Source organism: Eutrema salsugineum, unplaced genomic scaffold, assembly GCF_000478725.1.
Source record: "Eutrema salsugineum unplaced genomic scaffold, Eutsalg1_0 scaffold_16, whole genome shotgun sequence".
Classification (NCBI taxonomy): domain Eukaryota; kingdom Viridiplantae; phylum Streptophyta; class Magnoliopsida; order Brassicales; family Brassicaceae; genus Eutrema; species Eutrema salsugineum.
Window position 1 is genome coordinate 749,995 of NW_006256858.1, and position 26,621 is coordinate 776,615.

General features: G+C 37.2%; 4 protein-coding genes across 7 annotated transcripts; 2 read left to right on the plus strand and 2 right to left on the minus strand.

Annotated features, from left to right (window-relative positions):
• Positions 1-99: 99 nt before the first annotated feature.
• On the minus strand, positions 100-13,176 carry LOC18021181 (TATA-binding protein-associated factor BTAF1). Its single transcript, XM_006403531.2, has 29 exons — positions 13,064-13,176; positions 12,694-12,842; positions 12,433-12,527; positions 11,336-11,553; positions 11,146-11,200; positions 10,406-10,487; positions 9,800-10,134; positions 9,347-9,446; positions 8,657-9,251; positions 8,371-8,503; positions 8,193-8,261; positions 7,707-7,918; positions 7,387-7,627; positions 7,001-7,174; positions 6,207-6,632; positions 5,679-6,122; positions 5,442-5,561; positions 4,909-5,373; positions 3,730-4,268; positions 2,853-3,345; positions 2,706-2,774; positions 2,461-2,565; positions 2,140-2,370; positions 1,764-2,027; positions 1,613-1,662; positions 1,269-1,378; positions 1,093-1,175; positions 709-921; positions 100-633 (listed from the first exon to the last, which is right to left on the minus strand). The coding sequence occupies exons 2-29, from the start codon at positions 12,743-12,745 to the stop codon at positions 472-474; spliced, it is 6,135 nt and encodes a 2,044-aa protein (XP_006403594.1). The 5' UTR covers positions 12,746-12,842; positions 13,064-13,176; the 3' UTR covers positions 100-471.
• A 1,364-nt stretch (positions 13,177-14,540) lies between these two features.
• LOC18021182 (MND1-interacting protein 1) lies at positions 14,541-17,300 on the minus strand. 2 transcript variants are annotated; one of them, XM_024157688.1, is made up of 3 exons: positions 17,212-17,300; positions 15,409-17,054; positions 14,541-15,190 (listed from the first exon to the last, which is right to left on the minus strand). In XM_024157688.1, the coding sequence occupies exons 2-3, from the start codon at positions 17,014-17,016 to the stop codon at positions 14,684-14,686; spliced, it is 2,115 nt and encodes a 704-aa protein (XP_024013456.1). In that variant the 5' UTR covers positions 17,017-17,054; positions 17,212-17,300; the 3' UTR covers positions 14,541-14,683. The 2 variants fall into 2 exon arrangements, with proteins under 2 accessions (XP_024013456.1, XP_006403595.1); XM_006403532.2 differs by having other exon boundaries at positions 17,217-17,299.
• Positions 17,301-17,927: 627 nt separating this feature from the next.
• LOC18021183 (probable sucrose-phosphatase 3a) lies at positions 17,928-21,790 on the plus strand. Of its 3 annotated transcripts, none has more exons than XM_006403533.2 (8): positions 17,928-18,117; positions 18,195-18,500; positions 19,149-19,250; positions 19,345-19,539; positions 19,632-19,922; positions 20,259-20,445; positions 20,875-20,921; positions 21,010-21,790. In XM_006403533.2, exons 1-8 carry the CDS (start codon positions 18,058-18,060, stop codon positions 21,097-21,099), a joined length of 1,278 nt encoding a protein of 425 aa, XP_006403596.1. In that variant the 5' UTR covers positions 17,928-18,057; the 3' UTR covers positions 21,100-21,790. The 3 variants fall into 3 exon arrangements, with proteins under 3 accessions (XP_006403596.1, XP_024013458.1, XP_024013457.1); XM_024157690.1 differs by having other exon boundaries at positions 21,511-21,790; XM_024157689.1 differs by having other exon boundaries at positions 19,149-19,220.
• Positions 21,791-23,639: 1,849 nt separating this feature from the next.
• Positions 23,640-26,511, plus strand: LOC18021184 (protein trichome birefringence-like 36). Its single transcript, XM_006403534.2, has 5 exons — positions 23,640-23,953; positions 25,237-25,408; positions 25,510-25,691; positions 25,792-25,941; positions 26,040-26,511. Exons 1-5 carry the CDS (start codon positions 23,640-23,642, stop codon positions 26,365-26,367), a joined length of 1,146 nt encoding a protein of 381 aa, XP_006403597.1. The 3' UTR covers positions 26,368-26,511.
• Positions 26,512-26,621: the final 110 nt, after the last annotated feature.

The window sequence follows — 26,621 nt, forward strand, 5'->3', positions numbered from 1 at the left end:
TCAGTTACTCAAGAGATTAGCTTTTTCTTTTTATCTGTTTTATGCCTCAATAGTTGAACACCGACAAAAACAAGGTAACAGAAAAAAGTAGAAGAAGAATAAACATAAACTAACTAGAAAAAAGCTAGAAAAAAGATGAGAAAAGCCTGGTAAAAAGCGTATTTACACGATTTCAGAATCACTACAAAAACTACTTTGGCGGCCACAAACATTAGACCGGTCGTATTGCCAAAACGAACGACTCGATGTCTCCTCCAACCTCCAATCTATCTTTTCGCGTTTTCTCCTTTTATGATTTAAACTAATTTCTTCTTTATGGATCTAAAAGATTGAACACGAAACAAATGGAGAAGAAGAAGTTGAACAAAAGAGAGAGTGGATGTAACCTTTTCTGTGTTTGGAACGTCAAAATTGTTGGTTTTCTTGAATCGAGCTGAATAATATGTACACACGTTCCTGGTTTTTTGGCCACTACCCGTTTAGCTTAGCTAAGAACTGGCTAAGATTGTATTCTTCTGTGTACTGTGATTGATCCCACAGTTCCTCTAGGTTACCCAGAATTGCCTTCAGTCCTTTTCCAGTTCCACTAATCTGATCACTATCCTCTGATCCCTTATTCGAAGACGCACCACCCTACATTAAAGACCAATTATTGAGGATACCAAATCTGCTTCTTCAGTTAGAGAGTCACAACAATAAATTTATTACCTTTTTCGAAGTTTCAGCTGAAGCAAATAAGTCGAGCAACTGATCAGTGTTCATTGTCTTCATACTAGCATTCTCAGCATTGATTACTGTATTGGCAACCGACACTTTGAATCTTTGGAGACTCATCACTTTTTCTTCAAGTGTGCCACGCATTATTAGACGGTGTACATTTACAACTCTCTTCTGTCCCAATCTATGCGCTCTATCCATCGCCTGCCACATTTTGTTCACCACTGAATTAGTAAACCCCACTATAGTCATAATTATCCATTCAAGCGCAAAACTGATATATTCCAAGTCTTTCAAATATAAGACGGAAGAGGTGTGAAACTCTTCCTCTTCGCTTACAAGCACAAATCCAAAGAAACTTCAAAACCATTCTACCTGATGATCACGCATAGGATTCCAATCATGCTCCATAAATACAAGTGTGTCAGCAGAGGTCAGGTTCAACCCAAGTCCACCAACTGAATGAGGAAAAAGAAGTTTTTTCAGTTAACTTGGTCACAATTTCTACTCTAGATAGCACAAGAACTTCAGTGCTTAGTCGAAAAGCATACCATGTGTTGTCAGGAGCAGAACATCAATTGTAGGATCTGAATTAAAAGCCTTCACAATCTCAAATCTTTTCTCCGGTACAACTGAACCATCCAGTCGCATATATGTGACACTGCTTTCAAGAATCAGGCATAAACCGATAAGCAACATATAGAAGATGCCAGTTTTAAGGATATATCTAAATTACCATAGGAACATGGAATTCACAGAAAACAAGTTAAGCACAATCAACATAAAGGAAAATGGTTCATCGTTTTAAGACTTTTAAGCGAGAAATTAGGAGACCGCTTAATCGTAACATAGTCCAACAAACTAGAATGTGAGAATAAACAAGTTGAAAACTCGCCTTTTCATGTGGGCTTGAAACAAGTCCTTTTCAATGATGTCCAGCAAAGCCTGCATAAATTAACATGGTTAGATCTTGGACAATCTTCTAAGGAAACAAACATAGCGGAAAAATGGAAGAAATTAGAAAAGATTAATCGATATGTAATTACTTTGTGCTGTGCAAATATCAGAACTCTGTGCTGCCCTACATTAAGAGTGCCATCTGAACTAGAAGCATCAGAACCTATTCCACATTCTTCTAAAATTTCCTGAAGAGCAACAAGCTTTGGAGAGTGTTGAACTTTATGAAGCTCAGTGATAATGTCCGAACATCCATTCATCATTGCTGACAAATCAGAAGCCACCGACTCTGTAATCTTTTCGCCAAGAACAAGAAGCGGATGACTGCAGAGTTTAAGCAGGTACTGCAGTGCCTGGAAAATTAAACCCCAAACATAAATCAGGTCTCTCCATATTGATAAATGTTAAAGGTGGGAATGAATATAAATGTTGATGTTGCGTTCAACGCAGAAAACAATATTATACCTGGAAAACGTGTGTGGATGCTTTTGTCGGCGCAGCATCCACATTGCCAGAATCTGCTGATCCATCAACTTTTATGATACTAGATATTTCTTGCTTAGCATGTGAACCAGAAAATTGCTCATAAAGTTTCAGCTGGACAGGACTAAGGTCACAGTATCTGTCCTGGATGATTTTTTCTGGCAAATCAGAGAGGACTTCTTCTTTTGTACGCCGCAATAAGAATGGCATAACCTACGCGATACAAAGATTTTATCAGGTAATAAAGTTACCATAGATTTTCTCAATAACAGCGCCATAAATGAACTCCAGAAACAGCATTACCTGCTTATGGAGTGCTTCCATTGCCAGTACACCCGCTTCAGCATCCTTAGCTGAACATTTAGGATCTCTAGCTGCCACCAACGGTTTTCCATAAGATGCTTGAAACTGCCAGATAAAGAAACACATTTCTCGTTTATGACTACAAAGACGATTCAAAAATATTTCTTCATATTACAATTTTCAAAAGTGACCCTGAAAATTGATACTGTAACAACATAAAAGCAGGGAATATGATTAAGCGCTACCTGTCTCTCGGTCCCAAGAAATCCAGGCATCAAAAAGTCAAAAAGCGACCAAAGCTCCATGATATTATTCTGCAAAAAGAAACCAATATCACTCAGAGGATAAGGGCACGTATAAATTTTCTGGGAAATCCAGCACTCCTATCTAACCTGTATTGGCGTTCCACTAAGGATAAGCCGGTGCTGGGCCTTCAATTGTTTCACGGCTGAAGTAATTTTAGATTTAGCATTCTTAATTATGTGTCCCTCATCCAGAATACAATAGTTCCATGAGAACTGTGTCAGATAATCAGCATCCTTCCGGACCACATCATAAGATGTGATAATGACATTGTGGTTGTTAAACTGTTCACGAAGAGAAACGCGGTCTTGAGCAGAGCCAATATACTGCAATACGCTTAGCAGAGAAAGGTCGATATACTTCTCAATTTCAAACGCCCAATGGCCAACTAGTGTTGAAGGGCAAACAATTATAGATGGAAAAATATCTGGTTCATCAGTTGAACCACGACGCTCTGCTGCATCAGATGCCACAATTGCAGATGCTTGAAGTGTCTTACCAAGCCCCATATCATCGCAGAGAATTCCATGGAGCTTAAAACGTTTTAGGAATCCTAACCAATTGATTCCTTCTTGTTGATACCTGAAATAAGAAAACAGATAAATATTCGAGAATAAAGATTTCAAAAAGCAATACAGGTCCCTCTCAGTTCGGTTCAACACTATAAAAAATTGATATAAGTTATGGAATACGTATAATCCTATTAGTCAAGGACCGGGCTAAGCACAAGGAAGTTTTTCCTGAGTTCTACCCGGCTTAAACCAACGATAGGTGCAAATGTCCTACCATTGTCCACAAAACCAAACCCTCAATTTTGTATAGAAGAACAGAGAAAACCAAGGCAAAAAAACGGAAAGAATGCCAGTGAAACGACCAATTCATATTAAAAAAGCAGAGACCTTGAATGACACAGGGAAACGCAGAGCAGCGAAACAGCTTTCAGTTAAACTAGAATACGAAGATTACCTTCTCAATGTAACTTTTAAGTCAGTACAAAGCTTGTAATCATCTATATGGGAGTTGTCAAGTAGCTGCTCCAAAAATTTGGCATCCTCTGCATTACTGGATAAATCTTTGCTCAACCCTACAGGAGGGGGAACCCCACGTGCTAATGGAAGCATAGGTACAAGGGCAGCAAAGCTACGTGTCACGCTCTGCCTGACTGAACTGTCAACGTCGCTCATGCATCTCAGGAGTGGAACAACCAATAAAGGAGAATATGGAACCAGTTCTACACCCAGTCCCTGAACAAGCAAACCAATAAGCATTCCTGCGCCTTGTCTGGCATTAATGCACGTCAAATCTCCCAACATTGGAATAGCATTTTCCACTACTGCTGCCATGACATTTGTTGTCATTGATTTAGCCATTGTCATAACACATCTAGAAGCAGCCAATCTAACAGCCACATGGGAATGGCGAACGCATTTGAAAATACAAGGCAGGAGACTGAGTAGTCTAGGCTTCAGTGTTTCTTCCATCACTGGTGCTATTGAACGTACCACCTGGAGAACAGATAAAATAAAAGACATCAAGTTACGGCTCTGCATATTCAATAACAAGCTTCATTTTTTTATCAACGGGATCTATGATGGCCACTCCCTAAAACTAAACGTTCAAATAACTCACGCAAGACATCACCTACTGAGGCAATCTGTTCATTGCTAAGCGATCTATGTTCAGACGTGTCCATGTAGCATCCCATAAAAACACTTTTATAACAAACAACCCTTCTTTGTGAAGGTATTACAGAAACAAACTGTAGTGTTTCCAGCTTCAGAATTAAATAACACATCAAATTACTCCGTGCCTGTTCAAGAATAAGCTTAACTGTGTCTGTTTAAGGAATGTAGAACAGCCAATATCTTAGCTATTACGTTGATATAGCTAAAAAATCAAAACATCTACCAACTGTAACTAGTGAGTTTGCTAAGCAAACCGTTCTCATACATTTCTAATGTTCATCTTGTCTATAGCAGTATACGGAAATAGTTTCTAACACTGCCAGTTCCGGGGTTGAAAAATAATTTTTTTAACATGTAAATCAAAATTACTTGTCATGATTTATTAACCACACTCTGGGACATAAATTTGCCGCAAGAAAATGAAAAATCATATCTATGCAAAACACTTCACTAGGTTTACCTGGATGTTGTTTATCAAGAGCTGTGGATCAGAGACAGATTCTATTCTAAGGTCAATATTCTGTTGATCTGAAGGATTTCCAGGAACAAGAACCTCAATGAGGCACTCCCACAATTTCGGGAGCTTGTCAAATAAGGAACCACCAAATTTCACGCTTAAATGCTTTAATGCAAGTTCAGCTCCTCTCCTAGTTATAAAACCCTCAACTTTAGACCTGTCTTCGCCACCAGCCAACACGACTTTTGCCTTTTGTTTTCCTGCGTTACTCCGCGAAGACAGGAAGTCCAGATCATCAACGATATCTATAGAGCTAATGATACTAGCTTGAGGTGTTTCGCTAGGATCCATGCACGTCAAGCTACAAATATTCCTGATTAACTTGTCATTGGGGCTTGGCTTTCTATTAACACAGTAAGAAATAAGCTCTGCAAGAGCCTCAGCAGCTTTCTGCTGTAGTATTTGTTCCTGGAAATAGCACAGAGTCAGTGTTCAGTTCAGCGTAGGTAAAACAAACATTTAACTTCAGTTGCTACCTGCTCTCTTTTAATCGAAGCCATCAGTGGCAAGATTATTGGATTAAGTCTAGCGGGAAATTCTGACATCCAAACAACGGCGGCAGCGATCAGGGAGGTGACTGTGATATGTAGATTACTCTGCATGAACAGTCCGGAAATCGGATTAAAAAGGTTCAGTGTCGAAAAAAGGTATCGATCTAGCAGACCAAAGATTTAAAATATCACATGAAAAAATTCAAATATATTTTAATATACCTGGACACATTTTAAATAACCAGCAGTACTTAGCAGTTGTTGCCTAGATGACTCCACATCTTCATAAACTTGCTTTTCTAAGGATTCATTTCCAGCACTGTCTTTATTCCACAAAGCTAGTGTTGATGCAAATTCAATTGTCTCATCAGCACTCAAGCTCTCCACATTGAGTTTAGTCGTTGACAATAACTTATCAAAACAATGGCAGTTTTCAACTGTATGTAACAACTGAGAAGCTTCATTCCTCATTTTAGTGTAAGTTCTGGAGAGCTCAGCGTAAGGAAGTAGTATGTCTTTGGTAGGGAAAGCAGGGTCTGAGCAAGCTAGCAAATCTAGCATCCACTTTTTAAGAGGACTAGGAAAACCAGGAAAACTTCCACTTCCATCGGAAGGGACCTTGCATTTGATTTCTCTGAACCAAGAGATAAGCACAATGGACGCAACCTGCAAAGCCAGCGGTTTAGTCTGAAACATGCAACAGACGTCTAGTGAGAGTGAGAGTGAGAGTGAGAAAGAGAGAGAGCATACCTGGCGCTGAACACCGGACAAAGAAGTAAGAGTACTACTCAGTGGATCTACCACAAAGTTCATTGAACCCTCGCTCAACCGGGATGCAAGGATACCTAACGCAGATGCTGTAACTACCCGGGTGCGAGTCACTGACATCTCCATATCAGAGCCGACAGTAATTTTAGTGGACCTGGCAGAAGCATCTTCATTTTTTTCTAGGGAAGCAGAATTTCTTGCATAATCAAAGCCCAGAATGCTGGAAGCTTCACTCTCAAGTTGGACAGCTTTCATCTTAGCAGCAGCTTTAAAATGACTCTTACGAGGAGGTGCTACTGGCCAAAACATTTTTGTAGCATCCAATGTTGAGCCATAAGGAGTAGCTGCAAGTTCTATCCACGAAGCCATGTATGATTTTGCAGCTTCTTCTAAATCTCCCACTGGGCACTGAATAAGAAGTGACATGAGAGATCTAGGTCCAATACGAAAAAAATTAGGCTGTCTAAACACTTAACCTCAAAATAACAAAAAAGTAATAACAATAACACGTTTTCAGGTGACTACATTACATGACCCAAATTCGTTTGGAATCATTCACATGATTCTCAAAACATTCCCATTGTCCTGTGACTTAATGTCAAAAATTTACATCTGCAATACCACATATGACCATGCAAATTGGAAAGCTACTCTATAATAAAGTTCAATGCAAACCAAGAACGAAAGTATCTATTTCAAAAGGTGTAGAAGAAAAAAAACGTAGGAAAAAAATTAGGTATGTACTGATAGAAAAGCAACACATCATTACTAAATACCTGAACCAAAAGCCTCCACACCCTCTCCGAACACTCCAGAATTTCCTCAGTTGATTCAAGCAAAAGATTCTGAAAGACAATTCTCAGGGTGTCCCCTAATATTGACGATGGCCAAGAAGAAATTTTGGACTGCTCAGGAATGTTTTTTCTGCATCCAGCTTCAAGTAGTCGCTCCTGCCAGAGGGGAATTTAGGAACCAGTGGTAAGCATATGAATGGAACATAAAGGAAAACTGTATTCGGAAGTAAACAAAAGGGATTTGCATCTGTTAAGTTAATAGGCCAAAGAAACACAAGGCACAAGATACATGTATTCATGCAAGCAGCGACAAACATAGGCAGAAAGCACTGAGCGATTCTACTGTAGAACAAGTAGTAGAAACCTACCAGAGTTCGAATAGCAGAAAATCGAACTGATGTGATGTCATGTCTCGTAAATGGCCACAACCTAGGGGCTAAAGCTGATAATGCATATGGGCTTTCCTTGACATCTCTTCTTTCTCTAATAGTCTCGACATGAACCCTTCCATTGAGGTCAATATTTTGTTCATCCCCCACTGATAATTCCTCATGCATCACAAGGGTCATGTCATCTTGAGAATAGATCTCTGCCAGGAGGTTCATAACACTGCAAGAAATAGTATACTGGTTTCAAAGTTTTTAACCATATATGGATACTGAAAAGAATAAATTTATCACTTGCTTACCTGCTGGTGGATGGACTTAAGTCATCCAACTCAAGCAAGATATCCCACAGTAGCATGACAATGGTAAGTAATGTCTGTCCTCTCAAAGAAACAATAGCAGCTGCTGCCGGTATAAGTGCATCCGCAGCAACCGCTCGCACATCATCGTCAGAATCCTCCAACCCTGCTTTACACGCCGGAAGAATATAGCTAAGCAAATCTTGGAGCATTTCCTGCAAAACAATAATAATAATAATAATAAGGGCAAATAAGAAAGAAAAGCTAATACTGGACAGGCATCTCTACAAACAAAGAACGATCCAAGAAGCCAAGTGAGTAACACAGAGCCTAAGATAATTAAAAAATCCTACCATATCATGATAGAAAAAACAAAAGTCCTCCGGACATGAAAATATGGTAAAACAAGACTATAAATACTGTATGTCCTTTTTCAGCTTTCCAAAACATGTATTAGCTTAAAATTAGCACCCAAGCGCTGGAGTTTACCTGTCGCACAGCAACTAAGTACTTGATGCCCAAAAGACTCCCATGACGAATTTCCCACTCAGGCCGGCGCTAAGGAAATATAAATGATAAAGTTTAAGAAACCGTTTTATAATTTATAGAGACCGCAACAAGTTTCTTAGTTCTGAGTGAGTTCAAAAAGAACTGATTACACATTTACCTGCATCTGAAGCAAGATGTTTAATGTCTCATAAATTAACGAGGGACTCATGTATTTGAAAGTAGCACCAAGTGCTTGGGCACACGCTTCCCGCACAGGAGCAACTACCTGATCAGAAATATAATCCCCAAAACTGCAATAGAGGGAAAAATAACGACCAATTTAGAAATGATTAACCAAATCTCAACTAGTATAGGACGTTTAATAAACAATCGTGCTACTATAGATGCCAGCAGAAACTACTAAAACTGGAAAAGAAAATCTATGATAAGTACCAAAGTCTTACCGGTCAAGAGAAAGTACACATAAGAAACGAATGGTGCAATCCTGGAGAAATTCAAAATTTTTGATCCAAGAATGCCTGGCTTGTTTAACCAAATCCAACCCTTCGATATTTTCTTTCTGATGCTTATTAGGGATAACAGCTTCCTCAACAAAACTCGTATCTTCAGAGTGATTGCTAACCTCTGCCACATGATTTATTTCAGACTGAGATGATGCATCAATAGAAGATTGAGGTTCCATTTTCGTAGAACTGGAGTCAATTTGACCATTGACCTGCACTGGCGGCAGTAAATACTCAACATTTTCATTTTTAACATCAATATCATAGTCACTCCCCATAACCTCCAAAACTGTGTTATCAATAAATGATTTTGATGGATCCTCTGTCTTAAGTCTTTTCCGAAGTGGCTCAAGCTCATTTTCTGAAAGCTGCATATTCAAGTCGATTTCTCTCTCTCGTGTTACTGTATTCAAGACTTCTTTTGACTCAAAACCATTATCCGAGCTAAACTCTGCTGTTGACACTCCAGCAGAACCACCATGAAGCATTAATATTTCTCTCAGAGCCATAACACTGCCATGGCGGATCTCCCATGCTGATCATATAATCAGATAATTGGTCAGCTTTACTAGAAACTCAATAAGTGAAAAGCAAAGTAAAATACATACGGCACAAGTACATGAACCTTACCAGGGTCAAACATGTCAAGAATAAGTTGCTCAACAAAACTGTGGAAAGGCCATCTTCCATCCCCATCAGGCTCAATATCATCTTCGTTACCAACGTTTGCCTACGAATTTTCCAGTAGCATATACAGAATAAAGAAGACAGTGTGAATTATGATATGCCTAAATAAAAAAAAGCACCTAGAATTCTAATACGTAAGGAAAATTCCTCAAACAGCTTGACGTTTAGTGCTAAAACAAAGTAGGAAAACTGCGACTTTATTTTCAAGTAAAGTTTGTGCCTATGTATGGACTATACATTTGTTAGAGATTAGACACCAAAGAGAATTGAATCCAAGGATCGCATATCAATGAACTACTGAGACTCCAAGTTGAGTTGTATGTTCAATACTAACGTTCGACAACTCAAATTAACAAGTTGATTATCTATCATTACGAGTATGCATTATCCAAATACCTTGTTAGAGTCCAATGAGTCAGACAGAGTTCTTTTTGAGGTTGAAGCATGAGACGATGACATCTCAACATCTGCTCCTTCGCAGCTAACTTTAGCTTGATCTTTGGAGCTCATTTTTGCTTTACGTTTCAATAAATTCAATTCCCTTGCGCTTGGCCTCTTAGAATTGACACGGGGAACCATTCTTGAAACAAATTGTTGAATATGATGTGGAGAATAGTTTGCGTATAATCTATTTCCAACCCCATTTGCATGAACATTAGACTTCTCTTCAATAAGATCCTCATCTCCAATCATTTCGTTGACATCCATAAACTGCTCGCACATGTCCAAACCTGTTCTATATATTGTCAGACGTCTGTTTAAAAGATGCATCAATCTAGTAAAACAAAATAGTTTTTAGTGCATACAGAGTCTACTTTACGAAGATTGAGAAGAACCAACAGTTGATATAATAGACATAGAAGAATGGGTTTACGCTATACAGGCTTTCAAAATATACATATATACTAGCCTGGTATATCGCAATTCATTAAATTGGATCATTCATAACACTACCATGATATTGATTAATAGAAGCGAAGACAAGCCCAAGGAACTACTGACCTAAACGTCGCCGGAGATTCTTTTTCTGACGAGCCACTCGGTCCCTTGGATTCTTGGAATTGTCATTCAAAATGTCGTACTCCTGCAACATAGAGTTTCTCAGTAAACAGCTAATAATTTGGCTATCATCTGATTTTATGTTTTTTGTACCAAAGGGACTGCAACATATGTCAAGGAAAAAACAGAAATGTATGAGGCGTAAAAAAGGTAAGGATAAAAGGAGCATGCAGAAGGTTTCACATACTTCCTAAACCAAAGGTTGAAAAAAAAAGGAAGAACGTGGGCAAGGTATCATGTTGCATCAAGTGATTGTGTTGAAACAGCAGTAAGGTTAGCTACAAACAGAGTAACAGAACTTCTTAAGGCCAAATAATAAAACTGTAAGAAACAAATTCTAACAGCGCTTATACTTTCAATCATGTTAAGGATGTGATCCTAAATAACAAAAGCTACGAGAAGTCAAAAAGAGCGACTATCTAACATATTTTCTTCGATGCCAAGAGAACTTAGTTAAACATAAAACTCTTCTAAGAATCTAACCAGATTTCCGTCAAACTTTATATTATTCCAGTGGCTTACTTATTCCAAACAATTTATGACTGACAATACTGTAATTTCCACGAAGATCTTTGCCTAGACCTATAGTCAAGACATCAATGAAGAAATTACACCGGAGATAGATCGGCTGAAATCATAGAGACTGACCTAGACAAGTCTACAATAGTAAATAATAGAATTACCTGTCCACCAGACGCCAGCAAAGCGCCAAATTCTAAGACTTTATTCATCTCAAAGCTGTTAACACATGTCAAAAGTTAGAGGCATCAAAAAGACATTGGGAAACCTTAACATGACTACGACACCAAAAGACACACGCCTTAACGGTAGATGAAAAAAGCATATGAATTGGGTAACAGATCTATTCATAACCTTCTGAAGGGAGCATTTGCTAGAAGTTTGGACTGAAGATTTCCTGAAGCCACCACTTCATCTACATTACCAGATATCCCGGCCTCACCCAACTTTGTTGCCAACGAATTTAAGAGTTCACTCAATGAAGTATGCTTGACATTCAGAACAATGGCACCAATAGCATGAGCAGCAGCAACCCTCGTATCCCACTTTTTACTACGGAGGTAATGCAAAACCTATTTCCCGGAAAAACAGATTTAAGTCAAGGGAACAAATAGAAAAATCTACTATAAAGAACAACTTAGCAGTTTAGAAAGATGTAAAACTAATATCTAATGCTTAGACGGAATATTATAAGATATACGATACCTAAAAAGCAAAAGAAACAAGGTTTCAAGAAAACAAAATCTAGCATGAGTAGAAATATTCTTTTATGAATAAGATCAGCTGTCCTCACAAAGCTTGACCTCAATAACAGAAACTCTAGAAATACGAGTTAAATCCTAAAACTATGGAAAGGCAGGTGGTCACCCCACTGAAGATTCCATTCTGAAAGCCCTTTAACTTTATCTAAAACTTTGACATTCTTTAGAAACGGTATGGGTTAATAAATCATCTGCTGGGTATGTTCAAACAACGCTAACAACAGCCTATTAAAGATGTAATGTAACTAGGTGTCAAACAATAAGAGGCGCTCCTAGGAATCATAGTTATGTATAGCTCTATGCAACAACGTAAGAAGTAAACCCATCGAACAGGGGGTGGCACCTTTTAACCAAACACTAAATTTGAGATTTATAATGCAGGACATCACACTCATTATCTCTGAAAGTCTCTGGATCAACGAGTCTACTCTGTATACACACCTATACTGAGCACATTTGGCAGAATAGTAGGTCTAGAAAAAAAAAATACTATTTCCAAAGAGAAGGAAACAAATGTAGGAAACTTCCACTGGCACTATCATAGGCATCTCAGTTATATTCCCATCACTCATCAGTATAACAATCAACCAAAGCCCTATATCTCTGTAATCAGACACCCTAACCATACAAAAGTAAACCCCAGAACGAAATCCAAGCCCTAAAACCCCCATTAATTGGATGAGACTTTACCTTTCTCAAAAGAGAGCTCAAGTCCTGAGGATGAGACTTTGCAATATCTCCGATCTGCCTGGCTGCAGTAAGCCGAGTAGATTGCGTTGAACCAGCTACGAAACAATATAATCAAGGAGAACATGGACTGTCTTCGAAGATTAGGATACGAAGGCAATAAACGAGAAAGACATTATCAAAACGAAGAAACGCAATAAAAAAAAAGGCAGACTCATATGCAGTATTGTTAACAGAGGAGCTATCGCGAAAAATCAAGGATACTGTCCAACAGTGTAAGGAGACGATTGAGTCGCGAAGATTGTTGCTGTGCCATGATGGCCACAGTGACAAGGTTGATGATAACAACAAGAGTGGACCTCCTCTTGGCTTCACTTCCACATCCAAGCTCATCCAATCACTTTGCGAACACACTGCAGATAAAATCAATCACCAAAATTTCGAAAAGAGAAATCGAATCAGGAATTAAGGAATAGATTATCGAAAAAAACTTCGTTTAAAGCTTTTTTTAGTAATTCGATTTGCTCGGGATAGGCGTTTCCCATCTTCATCCTCGTAATTTTCTAGGGAAAATTCGAGAAAAAACAAGGACTAAAAATGACATAAGGGACGAAAAAAATTAGGGTTTTGTTACCTGGTTAGGCTGCGAGGTTCTCAAGAGCAGAGAATGCTTCTGCTGATATATAATGCTGGTTCGTTCTTCTTCCTCCTCGTCTTTCTTTTAGCCTCCGAAGAAAAAAAAAATTTGCATAAAAAACATTAAAAATTAAATTAAAAAACAAATAACAAATGGGGGAAACCCGTTCTTTTTTTTTCCTCGCTGGGAGAAAACCGTTTTTCTCGTAACTATGACAAATATTATTATTTAATAATAAATTTAAAAAAATAGCATAAAACTGGACGAAGAAAATTTGCTAAAGTAAAGAAAAAAAAAAGAAATTAATTTAATCTTAAATTATAGTTTTGCTAACATAATAAATACCCAGAATGTTTCAAAATTTAAATCGATGATACTAAATTCACATAAATTTTTTTATATATCTTTATATTTTATAATTTTCAAACCATCGACATCAATATTTTAAAAATTATACTAACGCCAGGAATGGAAGTAAATTTTTGATTAGTATATATCCCTATTTTTGTAGGCATCTTTCAAGATTGCATTACTAAACTAGTTTCTAACATTAATCGAGAAAACAAATTCTAAAGTGTGGAATAATTAAATGCAAATTGACTCCATGTCTGAAATAAAATTGCATTTATGCTAAAGTGTCTTGAAACCACGTTGGAATTCCTTTAGAAATAAATACCCGTAAATATAGGCTTGAAACTATAAGCTTTTTCTGTTTCACTGTACAAGTTGTATCACATTTATTGATTGCATTATGTGCTTCCTTGAAGTGGCGCAACCGCACCGCAATGAAGTAACTTCACAATAGAAATCTGAATCGATTTCCAACAATAGGATTATGCAAACCTTTAGTGAGTCATAGCAGTTGAGGAGATTGTACAAATAATCTACATGTATCATAGAGTTACTATTCATTATAGATTGTATTAAATTCATTTTCTTTATGGTTTACCAAAACAAATTCTGACTTTATTCCCATAATATTTTTCAAGCGGATACTAAATCAAATTAACTATTTTCTCCTCACTACCGATACTTCTCTTGGTTAACTTAAAGGAATGGATTTGATGGCAATAATTATTTTTTCAGTATGTAAAATATTGTTGGGAAGGAAAAGGAAAGCCTAAATTGTCATCTAAACTCTTCTTGACGTGTAATTTACAAGCCAATTGGTACTATAAAATTTCTTGGGACGTATGAAGGATTTGTTTGATATATTTTGTTTCTCGAAGATGATAGAAAAAGGTATTGTTATATTTGTTTCCTCATCATAACGGGATATTATAGAACAGTTTGTTTGCATGCTCTAATGTTTTGCTCTTGCTTGTTTTGGGCTGTATTCAGAAGGGAAGAGTATGGTGTTGTCCAACAAGAGGCTTTGCTGAGTTGTGGTGTGTTACTGAGATGATCAATAAAAATGGTGCGAGTTTGATAAGCATCTAGGAGGATAAAAAGCTGAAGAAGAGTGGTGTGTTGCTATGCCTTGGTTTCATTCATTTACTGTTTCACATATACTTTGAATATTAAAGGAATAAAAAGCATACTTGAAGTTTATATTCTTTCAGGTTTCGACTTGGAATCGATAATTATGAAACTGATACTGTGAAAAAAGTATTTTGACTACGAAGTTGCTCCAAAGACGCGGATCCTCTGCTGAACCGGAGCTCTGCAACAAGGACAGGTCGCTTTGCCACCCGCCATGAAGCTATCGCTGCAGCTCGCACAAACAACTTGGTGCGCACAAGGGAGAAACACAACCGAAACCTCGTCTTTCATGCAGATCAAACATTCCCGGTCATTGTTTGCTTCCTTCTCATATGACCCATCAAGCCTATCCAGCTCTTCAAGCAGCTTTGACATTGCAGACTTGTCTGATTTCCCCTTTGTGTCGGAGGTGTTATCGGATTGGAGGCTTGAGTCAGTGGAAGAGCCTTTGTTGAGCCGAGACAGCTCTTGTTCCAGTCTTTGGAGATCGTCTTTGTGTCTCTGGAAGTCTATTTCTATCTTTAACCGGAAGCTTTCCACCTTTCTCTTGTTGCTAGCCTCCGTTGCTTCTTTGGACCGCTGTTCTTCTTCCACTTGTGCCAAAGCTTGCTCCTTTGCTTTCTGCTCCTGCCTCCATTTCGCCTGCAAATACATATTACCAAGACGAAACGATTATGAAAAATAGGCTAACGTTCTAGCAGCAAAGAAAGAAAGACCTGCCCCATGAAAAAGTATCAGGAGGTGTAAATTAATTCTCGGAACAGATTCTAAAATCAACACTGATTCTTTCAAGTGTAACAATTTGTGAAGATCCAGAGGATATATCGGTGTGCAAACGAAGATAATGCATTTCTAGGTACCTCGTATTCTTTTTCTTCCTGGAAGATCTGAGCTAAATCCCTATTGAGTGCCTTAATCTTTTCTTTTTCAGCTGTAATCTCGTCTTGCAACTTCATTTTCTGCTTCTCCCACACCACAAGTTTCTTCAAGCATTTTTTCTCTTTCTTTGATGCCTCCATGCACGATGTGAGCGATTCCGATGCACTTAACTTGGAAGCTTCTATTTCTGCCCGGATTTCTAAATTTTCCTTCTGGAGTGTCTTTGCTATCGCATCTGCCCTTGTAAATTGACAGATAGCTTTCTTAAGATCATTATCCATGTCTGATAATCTTTTCGTAGCAGAGTCCTCGCGAGCTTGGTTCCCCTTTTTCAACCGTAGAGTTTCTTCTCTCTCACTCCTCAATGATTTAAGCTCGGCCAGTTCATCGCTGACCTTTTGGGCAGCTTGCATTGCCTTCTTCTGAGCCCAATCTTTCCTCTCATTCACTTGCTTCTTGAGATCCTGAACCTGACGAAGTAGCCCTATTAAAACATCATCCTTTAGCTCCTCAGGTGCTGATGAATCAACACTGTCATCATCGAGGTTCAGATCCCGGAATTTCTCCAGCACTGAACTTACACTTTCTTCGCTTCCCGAGCTACGTGGCTGCTCACACGTCTCTGAACAGGTAGCAGCAGCTGTGCAAGACAAGCTATTGCAACCAGTATCAGACTGCATTTGCATCTGCTTCTTCTGCTTCATGCTAGCACGAAACCCAGCAGCAAAAGCTGCAACATTCTCTCTCAACAAAGACTTCATCGACGGTGAGAGATTAAATCTCCTCGGACAATCAATCTCTCTCTGCAATGTCAACTCTTCGCCGCAAGAAGAAAACCCATTACCAGAAAACTCAGGTCCTCTCCCATTCCCAAAACCCCAGCCTCCATGGAATCTACACAATGCAGGCACCATAGCACCAACACCATTAGCACCAACTCCTTCCACATTAGCACTATTTCCATTTCCAGAACTAGGTATATCCATTGTACTAGCCCTCCCTACATGGAGCTCACTCATTAACAAACACCACATTGCATCACCTTTACTCAGGTGAGGTTTAACTTGTTGCAGCAAATAAATCATACCCGCAAGCGAATACTCTTCCAACTGTCTCAAATCCGTGAAAACAGTATCAGACTGATCGTCACTGTTCCCATTACTTCCTTCACTTGTGCTGCTATTAAGATAAGCCAATGAATTGTGCATAATGTTTGTCAAAACATCCATCCCACCATAACAGAAACCATTACTAAGAATGGCTCTCAACGCCAAATCTTCATCGTAACCCAATCCCACAAGCTTCGAAATCGCTTCGTAGTATATATACTCCAAATGTTTCAGCAATATATCCTCTAATTGCTCCTCCGTACAGTAGCCCCAACCATTCTCCTCGGAATTCTCACTTGGGTTCGGGTCTGGACCCGAATCTAGAAGACCCGGGTGATAAACAAGATGTTTCAGACTCGATTCAACAATTGATTTTGGAAGAGCCGTCCTGTCGAGCAAACAGCACGGATCGAATTCGGGTTTCACGGATCGGGTCTTCCGGTTCGGCCTAACATGCTTCTCCCTCACAGTACAACCCATCAGAGAATCCCTTTATGTCTCTATGAATAAGAGATAATCTGGAAATTATAAAAAAAAAAAAAATTCCACAGAGATTGGAAGACTGAAGATCATTGAATACCAAAATGAATGCTTGGATCAGGAGAAAGTTGTGAATAACTACGGAAAATGATTAAAATTACAGATTTAAAAACAAAAGAAAGATATATAGAAGACCTTACTGATCGGAAATGGCTGTATTTCTCAACTGAGCAGAACGAGCTTGGGTAGAGACAAGAGAGAAGACAAGCGATGAGCATGCAAGAAATGGAAAAAAAAAAAAAAAAAAAAACAAAGGGATTCTGGTGATGATGTGTCTGAGTTGCGAACAGTATGGGCCGATATAACCTTAATGGGGCTTTACTTGGGCCAGGTACTAATTCTTATTAAACGACTTCGTTTGCCATTTAACAAATCGAAAACTGGTCTATCACCGGTATCACCAAAAATCAGGTTGTGAGCTATTTCTCGAGCGAATGGAGAAGCTCCAAATAAGTAGATTCTCAGTTTTTCTGTCCAGTAAAACCACGGATTTTAGATTTTCAGCGATGAAGCCTTTATAAGGTATATTATGAAAAAAAATTGTTTAGTTCTAAAAAAATCAAATTATGTTGGATGTGAATATAAATTTATGTTTTGTGTAGAACTATAGAAGACCGAATCAATTAATAGAATGTAAATAATCTAAACAATAAAATTTATGGGATAACAATATGTGTTGTAGTAAAAAAAAAAAAAAATATGTGTTGTAGTTTTGTAGATAGACTGTTTACATGTGTATTAAAGATGGTAAAATGAAAATTTGAAAAAATTCACCTAATTAAGGCTGAATTTTTTTTCTCGATTTGATATGAATGTTATAACTCTAGATGGTAAAAAACTAAATAAATAAGAAAAACGAAGAAAGATTCAGCAGAAGTGTTCAAAAGAGAAGATGTCTTCCAATGGCAGTCAAATCCGAAGGGAACGAGACAGACAGAAAGAAGGGAGAAGCAAAGAAATCATCTGGGTTTTGGAGAACCGATGGATAGGCTAGATGGACCACCACGTCTCATCCTTGTCACTGATCTTGATTGCACATTGGTATCTCCTAATTCTAATTCTCTCTCTCTCTTTAGTTTTCTATAATCGACCAAAACTCATATTCCCCAAATCCGCAGGTTGATCACGATGATCCTGAAAACACCCATCTTCTTAGATTCAATGCGCTCTGGGAAGCTCACTATCGCCATGATTCCTTGCTTGTTTACTCCACCGGGAGGTCCTTGCGTTCTTACTTGAGTCTAAGGAAGAAGAGGCCGTTGTTGACTCCGGACATCGCCATAACTTCTGTCGGTTCTGAGATTGTATACGGCGGTGGTGAATCGATGGTGTCGGATGATGTTTGGGAGGCTCGTTTGGGTGAAATGTGGAACAGAGACATTGTTGTTGAGGAAACCTCTAAATTCCCTCAACTTGAGCCGCAGGTAATATTGTCATCAAAGGATTTTCCTAGTATATCTCTTTTCAACGTATTTTTTCTGTGGATATTGATATCTTGTTTCTTGCTGCGTTGACTCAGACTTTCTGTTTAAAAAGGTGTAAACTTTGATGATTATGACGATCTTGTTTCTTGCTGCGTTGACTCAGACTTTCTGTTTAAAAAGGTGTAAACTTTGATGATTATGACGATCTTGTTTCTTGCTGCGTTGACTCAGACTTTCTGTTTAAAAAGGTGTAAACTTTGATGATCATGACGATCTTGTTTCTTGCTGTGTTGACTCAGACTTTCTGTTTAAAAAGGTGTAAACTTTGATGATTATGACGATGGGTTAGCTTGTAGGCAAGGATTGTAGAGTAGATGCATTTTCTAATTTTTCTTTTTGAAAGTTTGTTATAAGGTTTACTAAATTGGAATAAAGGCAATAGAAATTGTATTGTTGGCATAGATGAAGCTGAATGAGGTGTAGTCCACCGTACAAATATGTATTAGTTCCTGTTTTTAGAAAATATTGTTAAACCTTTATGACAGTCGAGAGTTTTGTCTTACTGTTTAGACACTTACCGGATTTGAATAGTAATGTTGTATATCCTGCTGAATCTAAAGCTCTCTTTTTGTTTTGGGTCTGTTATAGCCAGAGAAGAGCCAAGAGCAGCACAAAGTGAGTTTTTTCGTGGGAAGAGAACAAGCTTTAGAAATAATGAAGGTTCTTCCAGGGATATTAAAGGAACGTGGGGTGAGACTTTGTGTGTACCCCTCATGTGAATTTGATGGCTATTCTTATCATAGAATGTTTCTTTTGGTGCTGATGACAGTAAAATACCGTATAGGTGGATGTGAAGCTGGTTTACAGCAACGACTACGCTTTCGATGTATTACCAAGAGGAGCTGGCAAAGGAGGTGCTCTGACTTATCTACTTGAAAAGTTGGAGATTGAAGGGAAGCAGCCTTCTAACATACTTGTTTGTGGTGACTCTGGAAACGATGCTGAGCTCTTCAACATTCCTCAAGCGTATGGTGTAATGGTTAGTTTCCTACTGTATTTTTTTTTTTTAAGTGTGGTCATACTTGATTTTGCTCTTGTAGTTGTAGTTGTGATGCTATTTTACTGTTTAAGGTTAGCAATTCGCACAAAGAACTATTGCAATGGCATGAAGAAAATGCAAAGGACAACCCAAATATATTTCTTGCGTCCGAGAGATGTGCAGCTGGCATCATAGAAGCCATTCAAAGGTTTAATTTGGGATCAAGCGCCTCTCCAAGAGATTTTCTGGATACTGAAAATTTCCACGTGGAAAATTTGAATCCTGCTCATGAGGTTGTTCAGTTTTACTTGTTTTATGAGAGATGGCGTTGTGGAGAGGTGGAGAAGTCTGACAAGTATTTGCAAAATATAAAATCACTCTCTGTAAGTTTGACTGCCTAAGAAATACTTTTAAAATGTATTCAATTCAAAGGTAAATTAGTAGTTTACTTCTTTGAGTAAAACCCCTAAACCGTGTTCTTTGACAAAAAAAAGTTCTCTCGTTCCACAAAATACGTTACATTCTAACCTTCACTTGAAAAATGGATAGTCTAATGTGTCAGTCTTCTACGTTTTCTTAAGAACTAGTGAAGATGAGGGAGCATCTGAGTTAATGGATTTTTCAAGTGTCCAAATCAATAATTTTGAAGCTGTTCTCGATTGCCTGTATTATATACACGGATAAATCGGCTTAACTGCTTTGCTTTTGCAATGTTGCAGAGTCCACTTGGTATATTTGTTCATCCGTCTGGGGTGGAGAAACCGATACATGAATGGATAGATGAGATGGAAAAATTACATGGGGATGGCAAGGAAAAGCAGTTTCGCATCTGGTTGGATGCAGTTTCGTCTTCTCATGTCACTTCAGACTCATGGCTTGCAAAATTCGACAAGCACGAGTTATCTGGTAAGAAATCTATACTTTACGTTACCATTTCAATTATTTCTTCTAGGATATAAGATCAACCTTTGAAACAGGTAAATTTCAAACCTTTAGCTTGTTTGCCTTACCAAATTACCAACCACCGTTGTCATATTACATTCATTTTCTTCTTTTTTGTACTGTTCTGCTTAATAGATTCTCCTTGTGGCTAGTCTGAGTGAGGAGTTAATTTACCAGAAACTAGGGTCATCTAAACTCTTCTTGATGTGTTTGCTACAAGCCAAGTGACACAATTAGATCTCTAGGAAGTGCTAAAGGTTTTGTTTGATCTTTGTTTTTTGAAGATGAGAAAAAAGATGTTGATATGTTAGTTTCCTCTTCATGAAAGAAAACCGCAGAAATTTGCTTTAATGTTCTAATGTTTTACTCTTATTTGTTTTGGCCTGTAATCAGAGGGAAAAGTACGGTCTTGTTCAACAAGAGTCTTACTGAGTTGTCAGGTAAACCTTGATTCATGACGTTGAAGTTTTTTCACGACTTGATTGATTAAACAATATTTAATATCTGAAAATGGGTTAAAATGAAAAGGGGGAAAAGAAAAAGCTGACGTGGATGCACATCCACCAATCATGGCTAGATGATTCCTGTTCAGATGATCAAGAGAAATGGATTTTCTAAATCTGGACTGACATATTAAGATGATACCTGTTGGGACAGGAGCTAACTAAAAGAGCAGAGTGTTTGTTTTTGTGTTATGCTGTTTGAAATGGTGTGAATTTGATAAGCATGAAGGAGAATAAAAGCTGAAGAAGAGTGGTGTTGCTATCTCTAGCTTGGTTTCATTAATACTCTTTGACATATTTAGGTTGATTGAAAAGTATGCGGTCTGTCTTGGATGATTGGTTCGTTTAGGACCTTTTGTGGCACGGAGAGTTTTGGGTCTCTCTCTACAATAAAACCCTTCATTTCTTTGGTTCAGTTATTCCTTTGTTCATTGGTTATATACTACTTTTATGCTTGTTGATTGTTGTCTTCGACACTGATAAAAGAAAGAACTCGTGTTTCATTTTGCAATTCTTTTTTCTTAAGAGGAATGCAGATGGATGGCACGAGCCGTATGGTAAGTCTTGACCGAGGTGTGCGTGGATAGACTTACTTTGATCACATTCAATTACCTAAAAGCCAAAAGAGGAGAGAAATCATAAGAATTTGTTGTGAATCTGTTATAAGACCGAGAAACCATTTGGTTCGACTTTTTTGTTCTGTTTAGTTTTATTGTTTGTGGTAAGATTGATCTCATTGGAGAAACCCCAATAGCCATTCTCTTGTACCTGGAAAATGACAATTTTTGGTCTTTTTGCTTATGAGTTGCTCTGTTTATGCTTATGAATTTGTTGAGTGGTGATGGGAAGAGAAATGGCATTGGTGTTTGTATATCACTCATAGTGCTTCTTGATTTGGTCCCTGATCTCGACCGTACAGCCAATGTGATGACATCTACAACGAGTTGCAAAAGGCAAAACATTGTCCAAACAAATAGCCAGAGTTTGCCGTTACCGCCCCAGCCCCATGAGTCCAAGATATACATACAAGGCAAACCGCCAAGAATACCGAGTAAAACGTTGTGAGCTACCCTCACCATTGTCTGTTTTATACCTGATAAACGATAGATTATCAAGTACGTGACAAGGCCTAACATGGAGACACCGTACGTGATCCCACCAAGAAGAATAAGTTTCTACGTCGCCACAGTAGTCGCATATTGAGGTATCTTCTTCCATGAACCCTGTTGTGAGAAGAAGACGCAAGCCAGAATATTGAAGACACTTACGAAGAACCAACCCATGACTCTTGTGACCATACCGGCGCCGTCTCTCTCGGCTCTGATGAATGCAGCTTTCTTCGAAACATCCATGATCTATGATCGACCTTCTGTTTTTACCGCTTTCAATTCATTAACATACACTTAGTATTTATAGGGTTTGGAATATGCATACGCCTAAAAGTCCACATCCTTTTGGATACATGCACAGGCCTAAAAGTCCAAATACATATAAAATTAGGATCAGTATATATAGATTCATAAAGATCTCAATCTATCATAAGAATATATCCTGATGTAAATAAATGAATAATAACTAAAAAAACCCCTACCAATATCACCTTTATATAAAAAGAGATTGATTCGTAGGTCTAAGAAGAGTGAAGGCATAATAATAACCAAAATAATCAGCCAATGAGAGAGTTAACAATCTATCCGCGTGGATAGATCAAATATATTTCTTCTATGACCCAATCAAAACCGTCCATATAACCAAATTATCGTTGACTAAGGAAAGGTACGTAATCTTAGTATTCTAATATTCTTTATGGTTTTTTTTGTTTGCCTTTTGATTTAGCGAGAGGATGATGATAAACAATAAAACCCTTCATTTCTTTTGTTCATTGGTTCTATACTACTTTTATGCTTGTTGATTGTTGTCTTCGACACTAATAAAGAAAGAATTCGTTTTTCATTCTGCAATTCTTTTTTTTTTTGCTTTATTGGATTGTTTGTACTATTTAGGTTCGGTTTTTTCATTAAATGTTTCATTTATCACTTTTTTATTTCCGGTTTGACTTATTTTGAATCCGATTTCAATTTTACGAACATTGAAAAAATAAAACTGTTCTTTTAGAGCATCTCCAATGTATGACTTTATATTTTTTTCTATTTTGGAGTATCTCCATAATGGAGTTGTATTTTATTCCAATGTAAACTTCATTTTTACTCTAAAATGGAGTTATGACCAAAAAAATGGAGAAACTCTATTTTTTGCTCTATATATGGAGTAACTTCATTTTTTACTCCATTTTGGAGTGAGATTTAGAGTAGGGTTGGAGAAAATCTTACTCCAAACTCTATTTTGCAGTAAAATTTGCAGTAGGGTTGGAGATGGTCTTAACCATAACAGTTAACAACATTTGTTCAATTTTGGTATAACTCGCGCGAATCCTGCCTCGGATACTGTAATCTATAATAAAGAAAAAATGAAATGATGGAGAAAAGAGGAAACGCAAGTCACGGAACATGATTTCAAGCATAAGTTGATTAAGTTATAACTACTAATTACCATCACTTTCCGTAATTAACTCCCTTTTCACTTTATCCATTTGTGTTTTTCTATCTTCTTTATATTATTTCCTTCTCTAAGCTCACACTGCTCAGTTTCCTCCACATGGCTACCTTAAACACTCGATTCTTCTTCTTTTCTCTGTGTCTCATCCTTAGCAAAGAAGCATCGTCGCAGCTTGATGAGCTATGGCTAGTCGGTGACGACGACGATCCACTCAACGCGTTGCAGACAAGGCGGGAAAGAAGAGAGGAGAAGTGTGATTACTCGGTCGGGAAATGGACTTACGACGAAACGTATCCGCTTTATGACTCAAACTGTCCATACTTGAGCTCTACGCTAAGTTGCCAGAGAAATGGGAGGCCTGACTCTTATTACCAGAAATGGAGATGGATCCCTAAGGCTTGTTCGCTTTCAAGGCACGCAACACAACCACACTCCTACTATCTATCTATTCTTACTTCTTTTTTAACCAGTTTTTCTTTTTTGATGTCAAATTCGGTTAGGATTATTTTGGCCTCAAAATAGGCAATTGCATGAGGAGTGAACCGGTAATAGCAAAAGTAATAAACTGATTGAAGGATAGAATATATAAATTAGATTGTATGTTTTTATTCCATTCATTCCTCTGCAATGTAGAATATAGAAAAATTAGATTGCACATCATCCATTTTGATTGTGTTATCTTATTTTTTATGAAAAAAATTTCAAACTTTTTTTTTGAAAATTAGCTAAAGAAATAGAACAATTCTTGGGTTCACCCCTAGGGGTGAATTTATTCATTCACTCCCTCTTATTTTAGCCAATAAGAATCTGCCATATAATAAAGTCAATTAAAGTAACTTACCAAAATTGTATACTTTAAATATTTTTTTTAATGGAAAAAACTAAACCTCAATTTGGAAATAGTGAACCCAAACATAATATTAAAGTTTATGTAAAATTATTTTTAATAAACATATATTTTTACATAATTATTTGTTTTATTTTCAGAATTTTAAATAAAGAAAATTAAACCCTAAATAGAATATAGTGAACTCAAACATTATATTTTTTTAATGAAAAAAATATACCCTAATTTGGAAATAGTGAACCCAAACATAATATTAAAGTTTATGTAAAATTATTTTTAATAAACATACATCATTACATAATTATTTGTTTTATTTTTAGAATTATAAATGAAGAAAATTAAACTCTAGATAGAAAATAGTGAACCCAAACATAATATTTTTTTTTCTTAATGGAAAAAAACTATACCCTAATTTGTAAATAGTGAATCCAAGCATAATATTAAATTTTAATCTTTATATACATTATTTATTATATATATATATTTATAAAAGATTAGATTTAGTATTTAATCTTTTAATTTTAATTTTGTATTTTTATTTAAAAATAATATTACATGACAGATTCTTATTGGCTAAAATGAGAGATGGTGAATGAATGAATTCACCCATAGGGGTGAACCCAAGAATTTTTCAAAGAAATATTGAATAATATCAAATATTCAATTTCTTTTGAATAAAAAATATTTGTTTAAATAAATGTACCTTGTGCGTTCATATTTATCTGAAAAGCATTTTTTTGATCTAGTGAGTTACTTTCTCAGTTTTTAAAACAGTGATTTTAGCCCCACAATTTGTAACTTTTAATTAATTCTTACCAAAGTAGGCTCTCTTTAATTGATTGGTTTCAGGTTTGATGCATTGAAATTTCTGGGGAAAATGAGGAAAAAAAGAATAATGCTGGTTGGAGATTCAATGATGAGAAACCAGTGGGAATCTCTTGTCTGCTTAGTACAGTCTGTGATTCCCACTCATCGTAAGAAGCTCACTTACAATGGTCCTACAATGTCTTTCCATTCTCTGGTAATAATCATTTCTCTTTTCAACGCATAAATCTCCTTTTGGATCACGTTTACATAATTGGTCAGTAAAAGCAACTAATAATCTTGGTTAATTACTTGCAGGATTTTGAGACATCAATCGAGTTCTGTTGGGCCCCTCTGCTTGTGGAACTCAAGAAAGGAAATGACCGTAAAAGAGTGTTACATTTAGACTCAATCGAAGACAATGCTAGATATTGGCGAGGTGTCGATGTTCTTGTCTTCGATTCCGCTCACTGGTGGACTCACTCTCAGAAACGAAATTCGTAAGCCATCAAACAAAACCTTTATATATAAGATCTGGTTTAGAAGCAAATGATTAGTATATGTATTACTAACAATAACACAAGTTAATGATGCTTTTAGGTGGGACTATTACAAGGATGGAAACGAGGTCTTAAATTCTATGGACCCAATGGTTGCTTATGAACGAGGACTTACCACATGGGCTAAATGGGTAGAGATTAATCTTGATCCATCCAAAACCAAAGTCATTTTCCGCACCATCTCACCGAGGTTTTTTCCTTTCTTATATTCTCTACCAAAATGTCATCAAAATATACAATAACATGAAGGAGAAGAGATGATCATGTTACATATATATCTTGTGGCAGAGAGAGTGGTCAAAAGTGCTACAACCAGAGACATCCCTTACCTTCTTCTTCATCATCTTCCAACAACTCACACGTTCCTAAACAATCGAGAGTGTTGAAAAAAGTGCTTAGGAGAATGAAATACCGAGTGTATCTGCACGATATCACAACAATGTCGGCGTATAGGAGAGATGGACATCCTTCGGTGTTCAAGAGATCAATGCGAGAGGAAGAGAAGCACCATCATATCGCTGGACCTTTATCAGATTGTAGTCATTGGTGTTTGCCTGGTGTCCCGGATATTTGGAATGAGATGCTTTCTTCAATAATCTTAACCAATGTTGTATGAGTTATATGAGTCTGTTTTTTTTTGCTTTTGCTCATGTTGTGTTTTACTTAATCATCCATCTTCACTTCTGCTTGTTATTTCAAATCCAAGGATTGTAAGTTTGTAACAATATATCCCTAAATCTTATATTCTCATAAGAACAATGACAAATCATGAATACATATTAGTTTTATGCATTCAAGAAGATTTGACCAAACGAAAGAAAGAACAAGAACTCATTATATATCACACGTTCTAATCTCCACTCCTACCTA